The sequence below is a fragment of the Stylophora pistillata genome, chromosome 3 (assembly GCF_964205215.1).
Source record: "Stylophora pistillata chromosome 3, jaStyPist1.2, whole genome shotgun sequence".
NCBI lineage: Eukaryota > Metazoa > Cnidaria > Anthozoa > Scleractinia > Pocilloporidae > Stylophora > Stylophora pistillata.
The window spans coordinates 35,484,260-35,501,154 of NC_142521.1; the positions used below are offsets into that span (position 1 = coordinate 35,484,260).

Consider the following 16,895-nt stretch of genomic DNA (forward strand, 5'->3'; position numbering starts at 1 on the left):
TCAAATTATAAACAGCCTTTTAAGATAATTGATAAACTACTACAAAGGAAAACAGATATTCAATATCCCCGCTGCAAATCGCCCACTGATCTTGCTAACAAGTTTATTGAGTACTTCACTACAAAGATAGATAGAATACGGGGTCATATAACGACTGCTGCTTTCTCTCATCGAGATAGAGTTCCTGTTGTTGACAACGCTTGTTCATATTCTTTTGATATTTTCAAAACGGTAACAGCGGACGAAGTTCATACATGTATCATGTATCATGTATCTGGCTGCTAAGTCATATGCTCTTGATCCTCTTCCTGGTTATGTTACAAGAAATGCACTTAGAGTTCTTTTGCATTTCGTTTCCAAAATAATAAATATCTCATTGGAATCTGGTCAGATGCCTTCTTTGGATACTAAATATGTTAAAATGAGTGACGTAACCAATTGCAAAGAAGCAATGCGGCAAGCATTAAAAAAGGGGAGGCCCACTTTTAACTACAACTGTAAACCGTAACAAAATCCCAAAACAAAGCCTTTGGAGCCCGAAAGGGCAAATTAGCAAGAAACCCCCTGGAGGGGCCTTTAAATGATACTAATCATAATAAGATCCCTTGGCAGGGCCTCTGAGTCCAATCCACACCTAAAGGGCCGACAAAATCCAAGAAAAGGGCCTTTGAACGATCAATTAGTAGCGCCTAATATAAGATGAAAAATTAATTATAGAAAATTCTATCTTTCGAATGAAATTCCTTTCTTTTATTCAAACCATGGGGTGCCAAAGAGAACAACTGAGCACTCCAATAAGCCTCTTTTGTGTTACGCGACTCATTTTAACATATTTAGTATTCTTATCTCTTAGTTTTTAGGGTTTGTTTCTTGTATTTTGTCCACTGCTTTCTTTGTAATTAGGTTTTTCGTTATCTTTTTATTAGCACCAGTTCATTAGTCGTTATCTGTAATTACGTAATCATTAGCACTTCTATCCAATTCAATGCTCTTTTTTTTATTTCAAAAGTTGTAAATAACTGAAGAGGGTCTCTGACCAAAAGGTTTTTTATTAAAATTTTTTATATTTTTGACGTCAAAAGTTGTCCATCCTCGCAATTTTTAAACTTTCTATATATGTATATATATATATATATATATATATATCTTATTAGACGTTTTGGTGTATAATATCGCGGAGTATTTTTACAATGCAAGTTGTGCCGTATTTTGACGAGACTTAGGGAAAGTCAAAAGACCAACGACGGGTAAATATACGAAGCAATACCACACACCAAAACGTCGGATAAATTATTTATTGTCCAATTTTTGTTTTTTTTTTCTGCCAAGTGTCTCTGCTCATTTCTAATGTGGCGGGAAAGCAAAGTGGTTAAACAAAATAACTGAATGCACAATATCGCTGGATATTTGTACTGTGCTCTATTCAAGCGTTAGTTTTACTCTACTCCTCGTAGTTAGGTAATAACAACTTTTAATTTCAACGCCCATTATTTTCTTCTCCTCTAGTTTCACATATCTCTATTGGGTCCTCGGCTGTTTCGAAGCCAACTTTGACGTGTGATTCCCCACCAGCTATAAGAGAAAACAGAGGGAGAGAGGATGGTTAGGCAGTCAATGTACTTGCAGCTGCGGGAGGGAGGGGGAGCGCCCTTCCCTATTTGGCCTAAAAGGATATAGTCTGTCAAGCAAAGTATGATCTGGGGAACTTGAATTTTAAATTGTTTTGCATTTATCTCTTGCTGTGCCATGTGCAATTATGAACGAGCTCCTAGAGGTTTTAGGCGCCTTACCTGAGTGAAAAATCAATAAAGCATTAGCAAATGACCATCTCCCTATAGCTCGTTCGAACCTTAGTTTTTGATCTGTACTTAAATTCCATATTTTCAGGGCCCAGTATTTTCTTCTCCTCTAGTTTCACATATCTCTATCGGGTCCTCAGCTGTTAAGAAGCCAATGCAGTTACCTCTTGCTGTCCCATGTGTAAACACGAACGAGCCCCCATGTGTAAGCATGAACGAGCCCCCAGAGGTTTTAGACGTCCTACCTGAGTGAAAAATTAATAACGCATTAGCAAATGACCATCTCCCTATAGTTTCTGATCTTTACTTAAATAATTCTTAACTTCTATTGATATCTTTTCCATGCTAATCCTCCACAACGTACCTGTACCTTCTTCCTTTTCCCTTTGATCATGGGGCCTCGTCAAATCCCATACACTGCCAGCAAAAAGCATCACTGCTACTAGTCCCACGGAAGCATAAATGATGATGGCTGTCGGGTCGTCGATTTCAAAGTCGTTTATCTCTCCATAATGATCCATCTTGATATTGCAATTCTCTTCCAAATCATTGGCTTTTTCAGTAATAAATGGATCACAATTTTCAATGAATTTCCCAATCTCTTTCCTAACACACTTCACCAGGGAATGAACTGTTACGTCGGCATGGGAAAGGCATGCGTGTTTTACCTTCATTTCAGTCCCAATTAGGTGGTGCTTCAGAGCCCACACAATCTGCTTATCACGGTCGGCGCCCTTACTTTCCGACATGCAGCTGTAATATACAACTCTTCTTTTTCTATGTTCAATCGCTAAGTGATTCCTTAGGTCTTTCAAGGAATTCATCTCTACAGAAATTTAAAAGTATAGAAACAATATAAAAACGGTTGTAAATAGCAAACATATACCATCGATCTTTCTCCATGGATCTGGAGGAAAATGGCTACGAGGAGATGCTAGCCGAATCTCTAATGACTACATGGTCTTTTAACACCTTATACGGCGCTGAACCTGATCCTCATCGCTAAAGATTATTCTGAAACCTTGAAAACAAGGCCAAATTTAGGTTAAATCTTCGCATATATTCTCTTTATCAGAAACGACTTCATTGTTGGAGATGTACTGAATTACAAACTTAAAGTAGAACTCATTTTGAAAGCCACGAACTGAATTAAGTTTCTGTCTATAATCCAACTACTTCTTTGTTTAAAGGTCAGAAATTTACAGCTTTTTTGGAGTTGAGGTCAACCTCTGATTATTCTCACTCGAATGTTGTATGAGTTGTAAAATAAGGTGCAGCTTTATGTCAGGATCGTGATCCTTCATGGGGATTTTAACCTCTTCACCCCAGCGAAAGGTCGTTCAAATTACCAATTAGTTTTGCGCCTCTAAGCTCCTCCTGAAAGTATTGCTTGCTGCCATTAGGGACTCCGATCTGTAACAGAGAAAAAAAAACAACTCCACAGAAAAGTTTAAGTTGTTTCGTCGTTATGACGGGGAAGCTAACGCCGGAAGTAACCAGTACTAGCAACAGGTATCAAAACTATTGTGCTTGTTTCCTTAGAAATAATTCATAGCAATAATTCAAATAGAATAAGTTTTTAATTTGCTTTAAAAGCAGAGAGATGTTGTGTTCTTGCAATTGAGAGGCCATATCACCTCCACTATATAAATTTCTCACGATCATTCCACAAAACCGTTGAGGAGTCCGACGAACCCTAGCAAAATAGCAAGACAACATATGACCATCAGAAACAATTAGGATCAAACCACACAAGTCAAGCCTGATGCAAACCAATTGATCATGCTAGACCTTCACCGCCAGATAAAGTTAAATACTATGTATTGAAAAGGTCTCAATGTACTTTACAAGAGGATTTATCAATGGACATTCGCCAGTGCTTTAATGAAAAATTGTGTTCCTTTTCTGCCACTTGGACTGTTCAACACAATATCCTGTAACATCCTATAAGCATCATTCAGTACTTTTACTGCCTCAGATCCAATAGTATGTAAAGTTAAACAAAACTCTCATTTTTAGGTAGAAAATTGTAACAAAAAAAGATAGTTATTTAGTGATATAATTACCGATTGACCTAGGAAAGAATGGTGAGATTTTGTATGTGTTGCTGTCAACATGGAGGAAACTTCAGCAGTGAATATGGAGAGAAGTATCACACCGATTACCATCCAGACCGCAGCATAGACGCGAGCTAATAAAGACTTGGGCGACTTGTCCCCATATCTTACAAAAAAAAGGAAGAAAAAAAAGCTACTGTTAAGAAGGTGGAGCTTATTTTGGTATTGCTTTTCTTTGTATCCATTATAGTATAGCGTTACAGGGTGACCTCTGGTCCCGGGAAACTTGACGTTTGCAATAATGTGTTTGCGTTTTCGTTTTCTTCCCGTTCTGAATTAAAGCTCCTCTGTGTGGTTGATATTAATCGATGTGGGAACCTTAAGTTTCTTTGACTCTTTCAAGAAAGAATGGTTTGCGCCCTCTAAAGCGTTACCTTCTTCTTTTCTGAAACCGAAAAGAAAACAAATAATTTCGATGATATGGTCTTCTAATGCCTACCATAAAGCAACCAAGCAATCATCAGCAACCAATGATCTTACAGTTTTGCTAGTCTGAGCGAATATATTTGCCTTATCATTGTAGGGCCTGATAGAATTATCTAAAGTAGTTGATTTTTACAAACCCAACAGTCGTCATGGTAACCACTGCCCACCATGTTCCTTCGCGAACGCCTTTCCAGAATGACTGCGGAAACTCGTGAGAGTTATTTCGTCGATCCTGAAACCGAAAAGAAATTTCTGATGAATTTAAATGATTCTCTGTCGAGAAAGATAGCTTTAAAGTGCAACACTCGTAGAATCACATTTTTTTGAAAATATTAGGCGAAGGAATAACAAAGCAGACGTTGCTAAACATTGGATGAAAGAGAACGCTAATGCGCGATGACTGGATTGCATACAAATGTAAGGAAAAATATGTAGCAGATTTCCGTGAGTCCTTAATGTACTACCCCATTTTCCTACTAAACCATCCTTGAATACGCAGAGGTTCGACGGCAGTTCGATTCACCAAATCCAGTAATATTGGGCCACTCCTGAGACAGTAGAGCGTAATTTGAAATAAGTAGTAAAGATTGGGGATGGTGCATCAGATTGGATGAATGCCCATTACATATCGAGAGAGAGTCAGATCAACTTACCAAGAGCCATATGATAACTCCTGATATCAACGTCCAAGCGACACAGATACAAGTTGTTGGCCAGAGATCTGTAGCAGAACGATAAACCGCTACTGTTAAGATGTGATACTTTGCTTCTTTCATTACCAAGTATGCTGCTGGTGCATGAAGCCCACACACAAACCTTTCTTTCTCGAAGTGTTCCTTCCCAGTAAAGACAGGGTACCTATAGGTGATCGGACACTGTAAGGGCGCTTTGGTTTTGTTCACGCAAAAATGTGATATCATTTTCAAAATAAAATTTCCACGATCCTTGGGCCATCTGTCCTCCTCCGGCCAAATGATTGTCTTTTTCCATTTAACTGAAATGTTTGTTGATGGGGAGATGTTAGAGGCAATTTCGGAACAATTGATACTGCAAGTTATGTTTTCCTGTTTCTTCTCCATTTCATCGATCTTAGACTCGTTTCCGCAAAGCTGAAGAAGCTGATGCATGAACTTAGAGTTGTAAAACCGTGGGGGTAACAGATGTGTAGTTGCCTCGCTGCAGCAGTTTTGTAAGAAATGCTTGAATTATTCTCGCAGCAAAACTTCTTGCACATGCTTTCATCGCCTCGGATGTCAATCCAATGAGCGAGTAAGAAGCCAAATGTTGTAAAAAGAGAAGCAAACGTTTTCATCGTAAATGAAGAATTGTTTTTGCGTCAATGCCTCCGAGATTGATTCGAAGTGTTTTAATAAAATATTCATTAGTATTCTATGCATAACAAAAAGCTCCAGATGTTTTAATTTTAATACACGTTTCTGGGCGGTACATTAGCAAGTTAAAAGAAAACCGGCTTCTGCAGCTGACTTGAAAAAAAAGGCTGAATAAAGGCTAAATAACGAGCCAGTAACTTGGCTAAATAAAATTATTAAAATATACGGTCTTTATCTTCATAAAAAATAATAGATTTCAACTCTGTTAATGACGTCAACTAAGTGAAAAAAAGTTATTTACAGCATTTTTGTTTGAAAACGGATCGACATAAATACCGAGGAGGATATTGGAAGGAGATATTCCTCATTTGCACTGAACTATCTCTGAATCGTTTACAATTAATGACAAAGAGGAAGAATAAACCTGGAGGCATTCTTCAACTGTTCGATATTGCGATTTAACAATCCCGCCACTATTCTGATAACTACAAGTTAAGTTGGCCTCCAGATGTGAACAGTTCTGAACCTGAAACCTTTGTTTGGGTGACAGTGTGTGTTGGGAAGAGAACACCTAGACTTGTCTACCAAATAAAACGCTCATGAGCACTCTTCGTCTCTCTAGACCTAAACATTTTCCGAATCTCTCACCTCACTGCCCCTCCCTCTACAAAACATTTATATCTAGCGGTTTTTGAACTGCTTTATTAGAAATTCACGAAAAAAAATGCATCTCGCTATTTTCAAAATTATGATAATGCAAATGTGAGCAACTAAGACCTTGCCGCCAAACTAATATCAATTACACCTTTTCCATCGAGGTATTGCCATAGACAGTATAACGAAGCAAGTTAACTGTCTTTTTTGTGTGTGGGCATCTTACAAATGACACTTTATTGCATCTCTATGTTTACGTTCGGTGTTTATTCGACTTCCCTTTAGTTTTCATTAATATGTATAGTTCAGTGGCTTCGTGACGGTTCCTCGACACCTTTTTTTTTCTTTTTTTATCAAAACAGGTTTTTAACAAAAATGGTTATTATTAGAATTCCTTCCCCACAAGAAGTGTTAATTCTGACGGCATTCATATTGCGTGAGAATCGACATTGAAGACCAAAATGCTTGTCACAGCGGGGAATGTTCTTCTGGAAGCAGTAATGAATTCGAGCTGTTTCAATTAAAAAAAAAAAAAAGAAAGAAAAAAGAATAACATCTTCCTCTCAAAGTTCTCCGTTTCTATGTAACATGACAAGATTCAAAACCAAGTCTACTGGCTTCTCATTTGTTAAGTCTCTCAGAACTACAGTAATAGTTTTCAATAACAACTTACTTTACGAAAATCGTAAATGGGAGATGTTTTGACAAACCGTGTACTACCTGTTTTGTCTGTATTTAGTCGCCTCGCGGGCAGAAATGAGTCAACCTATCCAATAAGATTCTCGTCATATGCTTCCTCTCCATTTGTTCGTTCATGTATGTGTTCTTCCATTCATTCATAGAAAACTTTGTTAACAAGTGTTTGTATCACTGATATCCGTACTGAGAGGAACAAAACTTGCCATAAACACGAAGCTCATGACGCATTACAACGTTTCACCAGAGCTTTAAATCATAACCAGAATCAGATCTGTTTACACTTGGCGTTATGCAGAACATAATGATCGACTGGGAGAAAAGTTCTGATAAAATGCTTCTTTGCCGCGCCTCGAGTTTATAGGCTTACGTAGTAAAGTCTGCTTACGAGCCTAGTGGCCCATTAGGCCAGTGCTTAACTCCGGTTTCTGTAGCATGAAGCGACTATGAGTATTTCTACTCCCCCCTGAATGGGATGCTAGTCCATCTCAGGGTTACCCCCCAGCATTAAATTTTCCGGTACCCATTTATACACCTGGGTGAAGAGAGGCACTGTGAGAGTAAAGTGTCTTGCCAAGAACACAACACAATGTACCAACCGGGGCTCGAACCCGGACCACTCCATCCAGAGTCGAGCGCACCAACCATGAGGCCACCGCGCCTTCACATAGGCTTACATACTCGGCAATAAACAAGAAGTTCCTGACAAAGATCACGGCTTTGAACATATTTACTTGATAATGCCGATTTATTCGAGAGACAGGTTTGTCCACCCGCCTCGAATAGCCCGGTCGAAAAAATGATAAAAGTGATTTGTTTTCTCTTAAAACTCTTCGATCTTTATTTGATCATATAGGTAGCATTTTGTCATTGTCATTAAAACACTCCCTAGCTATTCCACCAAAAGCATGAACTGTTACTTTAGTAACATCCATCGCTGGCAATTTTTCTTTCTTGTACTTATTATCTGATAATAATGACATCAAATTTAATGACGCGACCAGCCTGAACAATAGTCATTGGTCATAGTCCCAAAATCTGTATAACTAGTTAGCTGCAGTAAAATCATTCGAGTAATTATTTACAAAGGGTGAATATATATATCTTATTAGACGTTTTGGTGTATAGTATCGCGGAGTATTTTTACAAGATGAGCCGTCATATGACGAGACTTAGGGCAAGTCAAAATACCAACAATGAGTAAATACACGAAGGAATACTATGCACCAAAACGTCTGAGAAGTTATTTATCATCCAATTATTGTTTTTCTGGCGAGTGTTTCTGCACATTTCTAATCTGACGGGAAAGCGAAGCGGATAGAGAATCGTAGCGCGCGCAGCCGACAGGTTAAACAGGTTTTTTCCATATAGCTGTAAAGCGCTCTAAACTCTAGCGTGGGCGCTATAAAAGTCTTGTATTATTATTATTATTATTATTATTATTATTATTATTGTTGTTATTATTATTATTATTGTTTTTTTTTTTGCGGTACAAAATAGCCAAATGCACAATATCGCTGGGTATTTGTGTTCTATTCATACGCTATTTGTACTGTACTTCTCGTAGTTAGGTAATAAATATATCTTATCAGGCGTTTTGTTGTGTAGAATCGCTGAGTATTTTTCCGAGTTGTACCGTATTTTGACGAGCCCTTGGGGCTCGTCAAAATACAAATAACGAGTAAAAATACTCAGCGATATTACACATCCGAACAAAACGTCTAATAAATTATTTATTATCCAACACGCCAAACTGTTATTTCAGTGCGGGCGAATTTTTATTTACGGGGAGTGCGTGACAGAAGTATGCGAAGAGGAACGGAATTGGCACGTTGTCGTGTTGCTGTTTCTATTTTCTTCATTAGATGAAGAAATTTTCTGGTCGTCAAGCTGTTTTTCTTCGTTCGATTTATCTAATAAGCTTTGACCTATATTTTCCAGCAATTGTGACTCTTCGTTGTCGGAAATATGATCCAAATTGCCACTTTCTCTTTGCTTTCGTTACTACAATCCAATTCTTCTATTGCTCCAGTGATCACAACGTTCACAAACTCATCTCCGTAAGAAATTATTCAACTTCTTACTTTGTTAAACGAACACCGTGAGAACTAAAATAAAAGTACAAACAAATTAAAAATGAGATCGTGTAAATAATCAGATAAAAATACATTTCATCTGAATCAGAAGTTACAAGACAAAGGAAAAATAACAATTTACAATTAACGGTACAACGATGTCGTAAGCAACTTTCGCTTAAACTAAATTTCAAGTCTTAACTTACTTCACAAAACGAGAAGTCACAATTAAAGAAAGAATGATACAAATTGCTCAATTAAATAAACTAAAAGGCGTAAAAATATTTACCTTTGTGCCGCTATAATAAAACATTATCCAACTACACTTCGTAGAGTACAAGTAACACCATAGACGAGTACAAATATCAATCAGTATTTGTACTCTAGAGTACTGGTTAAACAGGTTTTGTTGCATCGCGCAAGCGAAGTTACGAAAAAAAAATGGCGGACAATTTGAATCATATTTCCGACGGCGAAGAGTCAGAATAGCTGGAAAATATACATCCAGGTTTATTAGATCAATCGAACAAAGAAAAAAATTTATTGAAGGAATTAGAAACAGCAACACGACAACGTTCCGCTTCGCCGTAAATAAATATTCGCGAAACTCGCCCGCACTGAAATAACAGTTTGGCGTGTTGGATAATAAATAACTTATGAGACGTTTTGTTCAGTTGTGTAGTATCGCTGAGTATTTTTACTCGTTATTTGTAACGAGTTTATTTGTAACCGCCTCCCGGTTAGCTGAATGGATAGAGCGCTGGACTGCAGTGCGGGAGGTCGAGTGTTCGAGCCCCGGCTGGACCAACACTCAAGGTCTTAAAATAATTGAGAAGAATTTGCTACCTTTCTATAACATCAAGAAATGGTTAGATATTCTAGTCTTCTCGGATAGGGACGAATAAATGGAGGTCCCGTCTCCTGCAGGGTTGGGGCAGGAGATGTTAATTTCCCACACACGAGATTACTGTGTGATGGATGTCCTCCCCTGAGGTGGGATGGGTGGGTTAGGATAGCAGGTCCGCATCAGCTATTACAGCTGCCAAATTAATCAACCTGCTAAAACAAATAAATGAACTTCAACTTCAATTTTGACTCGCCCTACGAGCTCGTCAAAATACGGCACAACTCTAAAAATACTCAGCGATACTACACAACAAAACGTCTAATTAACAATTATTCCACGAGCGCGCGTTGGATATGAGATGATAGATAACCAACGAGGCGCGTTGCGCCGAGTTGGCTATAATCATCTCATATCCAACAAGATCGAGTGGAATAACGGTTTTATTAAAAACGTTAACTTAAATTATTAAATTTTACTAAATATTTAGCTCCCTTTTAATTTTAAGCTGACGCGCACCCCTACCATACTTGTAGATTATAATATATTGGCTCATATACCATACTGGCTAAGCCAATAAAACGTCTTGAATTGCATTATCCAATGATCCAGTTTTTAATAATAAGATATATTTATTTTCAGGGCCCACTGTTTTATTCTCCTTTAGTTATACATATCTCTATCGGGTCCTCGGCTGTTTCGAAGCCAGTGTTGACGCGTGATTCCCCAGGAACTATACGAGAAAACAGAGGGAGAGAGGGTGGTTAGATAGTCAATGTACCCGCAAGTGGGGAAGGGAAGGAAAGCGCTCTTCCTTATTTGGCGTAAAGGGATATGGTCTATCAAGCAGGGTATAATGCGGGGATCGTGATTTTTAAAATTGTTATGCATTTACCTTTTGCTGTCCCATGTGTAAACACGAAGGTGCCTCCAGAGGTTTTAGGCGTCGTACCTGAGTGAAAAATCAATAAAGTATTAGCAAATGACCATCTCCATATAGCTCGTTGGAAGCTTATTTTCTGATCTTTACTTAAATAATTCTGAACTTCTATTGGTATATTTTACATGTTAATCCTCCGCAAAATACCTGTACCTTCTTCATTTTTCCATTGATCACGGAGCCTTGTCAAATCCCATACACTGCCAGCAATAAACATCACTGCTACTAGTCCCACAGAAGCATAAATGATGATGGCTGTCGGGCGGTCGATTTCAAAGTCTTTTATCTCTCCATAATGATCCATCTTGATATTGCAATTCTCTTCCGAATCATTGGCTTTTTCAGTAATAAATGGATCACAATTTTCAATGAATTTCCCAATCTCTTTCCTAACACACTCCACCAGGGAATGAACTGTTGCGTCTGCATGGGAAAGGCATGCGTGTTTTACCTTCATTTCAGTCCCAATTAGGTGGTGTTTCAGAGCCCTCACAATCTGCTTATCACGGTCGGCGCCCTTACTTTCCGACATACAGCTGTAATATACAACTCTTCGTTTTCTATGTTCAATCGCCAAGTGATTCCTTAGGTCTTTCAAGGAATTCATCTCTACAGAAATTTAAAAGTATACAAACAATATAAAAACGGTTGTAAATAGCAAACATATACCATCGATCTTTCCTCATGGATCTGGAGGAAAATGGCTACGAGGAGATGCTAGCCGAATCTCTAATGACTACATGGTCTTTTAACACCTTTTACGGCGCTAAACCTGATCCTCATCGCTAAAGATTATTCTGAAACCTAGAAAACTAGGACAAATTTAAGTTAAATCTCCGCATATATCCTCTTTATCAGAAACGACTTCATTGTTGGAGATGTACTGAATTACAAACTTAAAGTAGAACTCATTTTGAAAGCCACGAACTGAATTAAGTTTCTGTCTATAATCCAACTACTTCTTTGTTTAAAAATCAGAAATTTACAGCTTTTTTGGAGTTGAGGTCAACCTCTGATTATTCTCACTCGAAATGGTATTTGAGTTGTAAAATAAGGTGCAGCTTTCTGTCAGGATCGTGATCCTTCATGGTGATTTTAACCTCTTCACCCTAGCGAAAGGTCGTTCAAATTACCAATTAGTTTTGCGCCTCTAAGCTCCTCCTGAAAGTATTGCTTGCTGCCATTAGGGACTCCGATCTGTAACAGAGAAAAAAAAAAACTCCACAGAAAAGTTTAAGTTGTTTCGTCGTTATGACGGGGAAGCTAACGCCCGAAGTAACCAGCACTAGCAACAGGTATCAAAACTATTGTGCTTGTTTCCTTAGAAATAATTCATAGCAATAATTCAAATAGAATAAGTTTTTAATTTGCTTTAAAAGTAGAGAGATGTTGTGTTCTTGCAATTGAGAGGCCATATCACCTCCACTATATAAATTTCTCACGATCATTCCACAAAACCGTTGAGGAGTCCGACGAACCCTAGCAAAATAGCAAGACAACATATGGCCATCAGATAAATTAGGATCAAACCACGCAAGTCAAACCTGATGCAAACCAATGGATCATACTAGACCTTCACCGCCCGATGAAGTTTAATACTATGTATTGAAAAGGTCTCAATGTGGTTTACAAGAGGATTTATCATGGGACATTCGCCAGTGCTTTAATGAAAAATTGTGTTCCTTTTCTGCCACTTGGACTGTTCAACACAATATCCTGTAACATCCTATAAGCATCATTCAGTACTTTTACTGCCTCAGATCCAATAGCATGTAAAGTTAAACAAAACTCTCATTTTTAGGTAGAAAATTGTAACAAAAAAAGATAGTTATTTAGTGATATAATTACCGATTGATTCAGGGCAGAATGGTGTGGTTTTGTATGAGTTGCTGTCAACATGGAGGAAACTTCAGCAGTGAATATGGAGAGAAGTATCACACCGATTACCATCCAGACCGCAGCATAGACGCGAGCTAATAAAGACTTGGGCGACTTGTCTCCATATCTTACAAAAAAAGGAAGAAAAAAAAGCTACTGTTAAGAAGGTGGAGCTTATTTTGGTATTGCTTTTCTTTGTATCCATTATAGTATAGCGTTACAGGGTGACCTCTGGTCCCGGGAAACTTGACGTTTGCAATAATGTGTTTGCGTTTTCGTTTTCTTCCCGTTCTGAAATAAAGCTCTCTCTGTGTGGTTGATATTAATCGATGTGGGAACCTTAAAGTTTCTTTGACTCTTTCAAGAAAGAATGGTTTGCGCCCTCTAAAGCGTTACCTTCTGAAACCGAAAAGGAAACAAATAATTGCGGTGATAAGGTCTTCATATGCCTACCATAAAGCAACCAAGCAATCATCAGCAACCAATGATCTTACAGTTTTGCTACTCTGAGCGAATAAATTTGCCTGATCATTGTAGGGCCTGATAGAATTATCTAAAGTAGTTGATTTTTACAAACCCAACAGTCGTCATGGTAACCACTGCCCACCATGTTCCTTCGCGAACGCCTTTCCAGAATGACTGCGGAAACTCGTGAGAGTTTTTCCGTCGATCCTGAAACCGAAAAGAAATTTCTAATGAATTTAAATGATTCTCTGTCGAGAAAGATAGCTTTAAGTGCAACACTCGTAGAATCACATTCTTTTGAAAATATTAGGCGAAGGAATAACAAAGCAGACATTGCTAAACATTGGATGAAAGAGAATGCTAATGCGCGATGACTGGATTGCATACAAATGTAAGGAAAAAATATGTAGCAGATTTCCGTGAGTCCTTAATGTACTACCCCATTTTCCTACTAAACCATCCATGAATACGCAGAGGATCGACGGCAGTTCGATTCACCAAATCCAGTAATATTGGGCCACTCCTGAGACAGTAGAACGTAATTTGAAATAAGTAGTAAAGATTGGGGATGGTGCATCAGATTGGATGAATGCCCATTACATATCGAGAGAGAGTCAGATCAACTTACCAAGAGCCATATGATAACTCCTGATATCAACGTCCAAGCGACACAGATACAAGTTGTTGGCCAGAGATCTGTAGCAGAACGATAAACCGCTACTGTTAAGATGTCATACTTTGCTGCTTTCATTACCAAGTATGCTGCTGGTGCATGAAGCCCACACACAAACCTTTCTTTCTCGAAGTATTCCTTCCCAGTAAAGACAGGGTACCTATAGGTGATCGGACACTGTAAGGGCGCTTTGGTTTTGTTCACGCAAAAATGTGATATCATTTTCAAAATAAAATTTCCACGATCCTTGGACCATCTGTCCTCCTCCGGCCAAATGATTGTCTTTTTCCATTCAACTGAAATGTTTGCTGATGGGGAAGTGTTAGAGGCAATTTTGGAACAACTGATACCGCAATTTATTTTTATTTTCTGTTTCTCCTCCATTGCAACGATCTTAGACTCGTTTGCGCAACGCTTGAGAAGCTGATGCACGCACTTAGCTTTGTAAAACTGTGGGGGTAACAGATGTGTAGTTGCCTCGCTGCAGCAGTCAGAAATGTTTGAATTATTCTCGCAGGAGAACTTCTTGCACATGCTTTCATCGCCTCGGATGTCAATCCAATGAGCGAGTAAGAAGCCAAATGATGTAAAAAGAGAAGCAAACGTTTTCATCGTAAATGAAGAATTGTTTTTGCGTCAATGCCTCCGAGATTAATTCGAAGTGTTTTAATAAAATATTGATTAGTATTCTATGCATAACAAAAAGCCCCAGATGTTTTAATTTTAATACACGTTTCTGGGCGGTACATTAGCAAGTTAAAAGAAAACCGGCTTCTGCAGCTGACTTGAAAAAAAGGCTGAATAAAGGCTAAATAACGAGCCAGTAACTTGGCTAAATAAAATTATTAAAATATACGGTCTTTATCTTCATGAAAAATAATAGATTCCAACTCTGTTAATGACGTTAACTAAGTGAAAAAAAGTTATTTACAGCATTTTTGTTTGAAAACGGATCGACATAAATACCGAGGAGGATATTGGATAAGAAGGAGATCTTCATCATTTGCATTGAACTATCTCTGAATCGTTTACAATTAATGACAAAGAGGAAGAATAAACCTGGAGGCATTCTTCAACTGTTCGATATTGCGATTTAACAATCCCGCCACTATTCTGATAACTACAAGTTAAGTTGGCCTCCAGATGTGAACAGTTCTGAAACTGAAACCTTTGTTTGGGTGACTGTGTGTGTTGGGAAGAGAACAGCTAGACTTGTCTACCAAATGAAACGCTCATAAGCACTCTTCGTCTCTCTAGACCTAAACATTTTCCGAATCTCTCACCTCACCACCCTCACTCCCTCTGTCAAACCAGTAATCCCTACAAAACATTTATATCTAGCGGTTTTTGAACTGCTTTATTAGAAATTCACGAAAACTGATGCATCTCGCTATTTTCAAAATTATGATAATGCAAATGTGAGCAACTAAGACCTTGCCGCCAAACTAATATCAATTACTCCTTTTCCATCGAGGTATTGCCATAGACAGTATAACGAAGCAAGTTAACTGTCTTTTTTGTGTGGGCATCTTACAAATGACACTTTATTGCATCTCTATGTTTACGTTCGGTGTTTATTCGACGTTCTTTTAGTTTTCATTAATATGTATAGTTCAGTGGCCTCGTGACGGTTCCTCGACACCTTTTTTTTCTTTTTTTATCAAGACAGGTTTTTAACAAAAATGGTTATTATTAGAATTCCTTCCCCACAAGAAGTGTCAATTCCGACGGCATTCATATTGCGTGAGAATCGACATTGAAGACCAAAATGCTTGTCACAGCGGGGAATGTTCTTCTGGAAGCAGTAATGAATTCGAGTTGTTTCAATTAAAAAAAAAAAAAAGAAAAAAGACTAACATCTTCCTCTCAAAGTTCTCCGTTTCTATGTAACATGACAAGATTCAAAACCAAGTCTACTAGCTTCTCATTTGTTAAATCTCTCAGAACTACAGTAACAGTTTTCAATAACAACTTACTTTACGAAAATCGTAAATGGGAGATGTTTTGACAAACCGTGTACTACCTGTTTTGTCTGTATTTAGTCGCCTCGCGGGCAGAAATGAGTCAACCTATCCAATAAGATTCTCGCCATATGCTTCCTTTCCATTTGTTCATTCATGTATGTGTTCTTCCATTCATTCAAAAAAAACTTTGTTAACAAGTGTTTGTATCACTGATATCCGTACTGAGAGGAACAAAGCTTGCCATAAACACGAAGCTAATGACGCATTACAACGTTTCACCAGAGCTTTAAATCATAACCAGAATCAGATCTGTTTACACTTGGCGTTATGCAGAACATAATGATCGACTGGGAGAAAAGTTCTGATAAAATGCTTCTTTGCCGCGCCTCGAGTTTATAGGCTTACATAGTAAAGTCTGTTTACGAGCCTAGTGGCCCAGTAGGCCAGTGCTTAACTCCGGTTTCTGTAGCAAGAAGCGACTATGAGTATTTCTACTCCCCCCTGAATGGGATGCTAGTCCATCGCAGGGTTACCCCCCAGCATTAAATTTGCCGGTACCCATTTATACACCTCGGTGAAGAGAGGCACTGTGAGAGTAAAGTGTCTTGCCTAAGAACACAACACAATGTACCAACCGGGGCTCGAACCCGGACCACTCCATCCGGAGTCGAGCGCACCAACCATGAGGCCACCGCGCCTTCACATAGGCTTACATACTCGGCAATAAACAAGAAGTTCCTGACAAAGATCACGGCTTTGAACATTTTTACTTGATAATGCCGATTTATTGGAGAGACAGGTTTGTCCACCCGCCTCGAATAGCCCGGTCGAAAAAATGATAAAAGTGATTTGTTTTCTCTCAAAACTCTTCGATCTTTATTTGATCATATAGGTAGCATTTTGTCATTGTCATTAAAACACTCCCTAGCTATTCCACCAAAAGCATGAACTGTTACTTTAGTAGCATCCATCGCTGGCAATTTTTCTTTCTTGTACTTATTATCTGATAATAATGACATCAAATTTAATGACG

At 38.3% G+C, this 16,895-nt stretch overlaps 1 protein-coding gene and 1 non-coding gene across 3 annotated transcripts; both read right to left on the reverse strand.

The window, feature by feature from the left end:
- LOC111341639 (uncharacterized) lies at positions 1-5,837 on the reverse strand. The gene is made up of 7 exons (XR_015998833.1): positions 4,996-5,837; positions 4,480-4,574; positions 3,866-4,022; positions 3,149-3,212; positions 2,164-2,625; positions 1,964-2,044; positions 1-1,572 (listed from the first exon to the last, which is right to left on the reverse strand). It is a non-coding gene; the product is annotated as an uncharacterized LOC111341639 (transcript).
- Positions 5,838-7,835: 1,998 nt separating this feature from the next.
- On the reverse strand, positions 7,836-14,549 carry LOC148735837 (uncharacterized). 2 transcript variants are annotated; one of them, XM_088753632.1, is made up of 7 exons: positions 13,854-14,549; positions 13,338-13,432; positions 12,731-12,887; positions 12,016-12,079; positions 11,036-11,491; positions 10,838-10,894; positions 7,836-10,675 (listed from the first exon to the last, which is right to left on the reverse strand). In XM_088753632.1, the coding sequence occupies exons 1-7, from the start codon at positions 14,508-14,510 to the stop codon at positions 10,596-10,598; spliced, it is 1,566 nt and encodes a 521-aa protein (XP_088609758.1). In that variant the 5' UTR covers positions 14,511-14,549; the 3' UTR covers positions 7,836-10,595. The 2 variants fall into 2 exon arrangements, with proteins under 2 accessions (XP_088609758.1, XP_088609757.1); XM_088753631.1 differs by having other exon boundaries at positions 11,030-11,491.
- Positions 14,550-16,895: the final 2,346 nt, after the last annotated feature.

What these genes read in the sequence shown, in the direction of transcription:
- LOC148735837 (XM_088753631.1), bottom strand. Translation starts at nt 14,510, where the DNA reads ATGAAAACGTTTGCTTCTCTTTTTACATCATTTGGCTTCTTACTCGCT. An exon ending in ATTCTGCCCTGAATCAATCG is followed by an intron (nt 12,080 to 12,730) that starts GTAATTATATCA and finishes TCTCTGTTACAG; the next exon opens with ATCGGAGTCCCTAATGGCAG. An exon ending in GAAAAATGAAGAAGGTACAG is followed by an intron (nt 10,895 to 11,029) that starts GTATTTTGCGGA and finishes TTTTTCACTCAG; the next exon opens with GTACGACGCCTAAAACCTCT.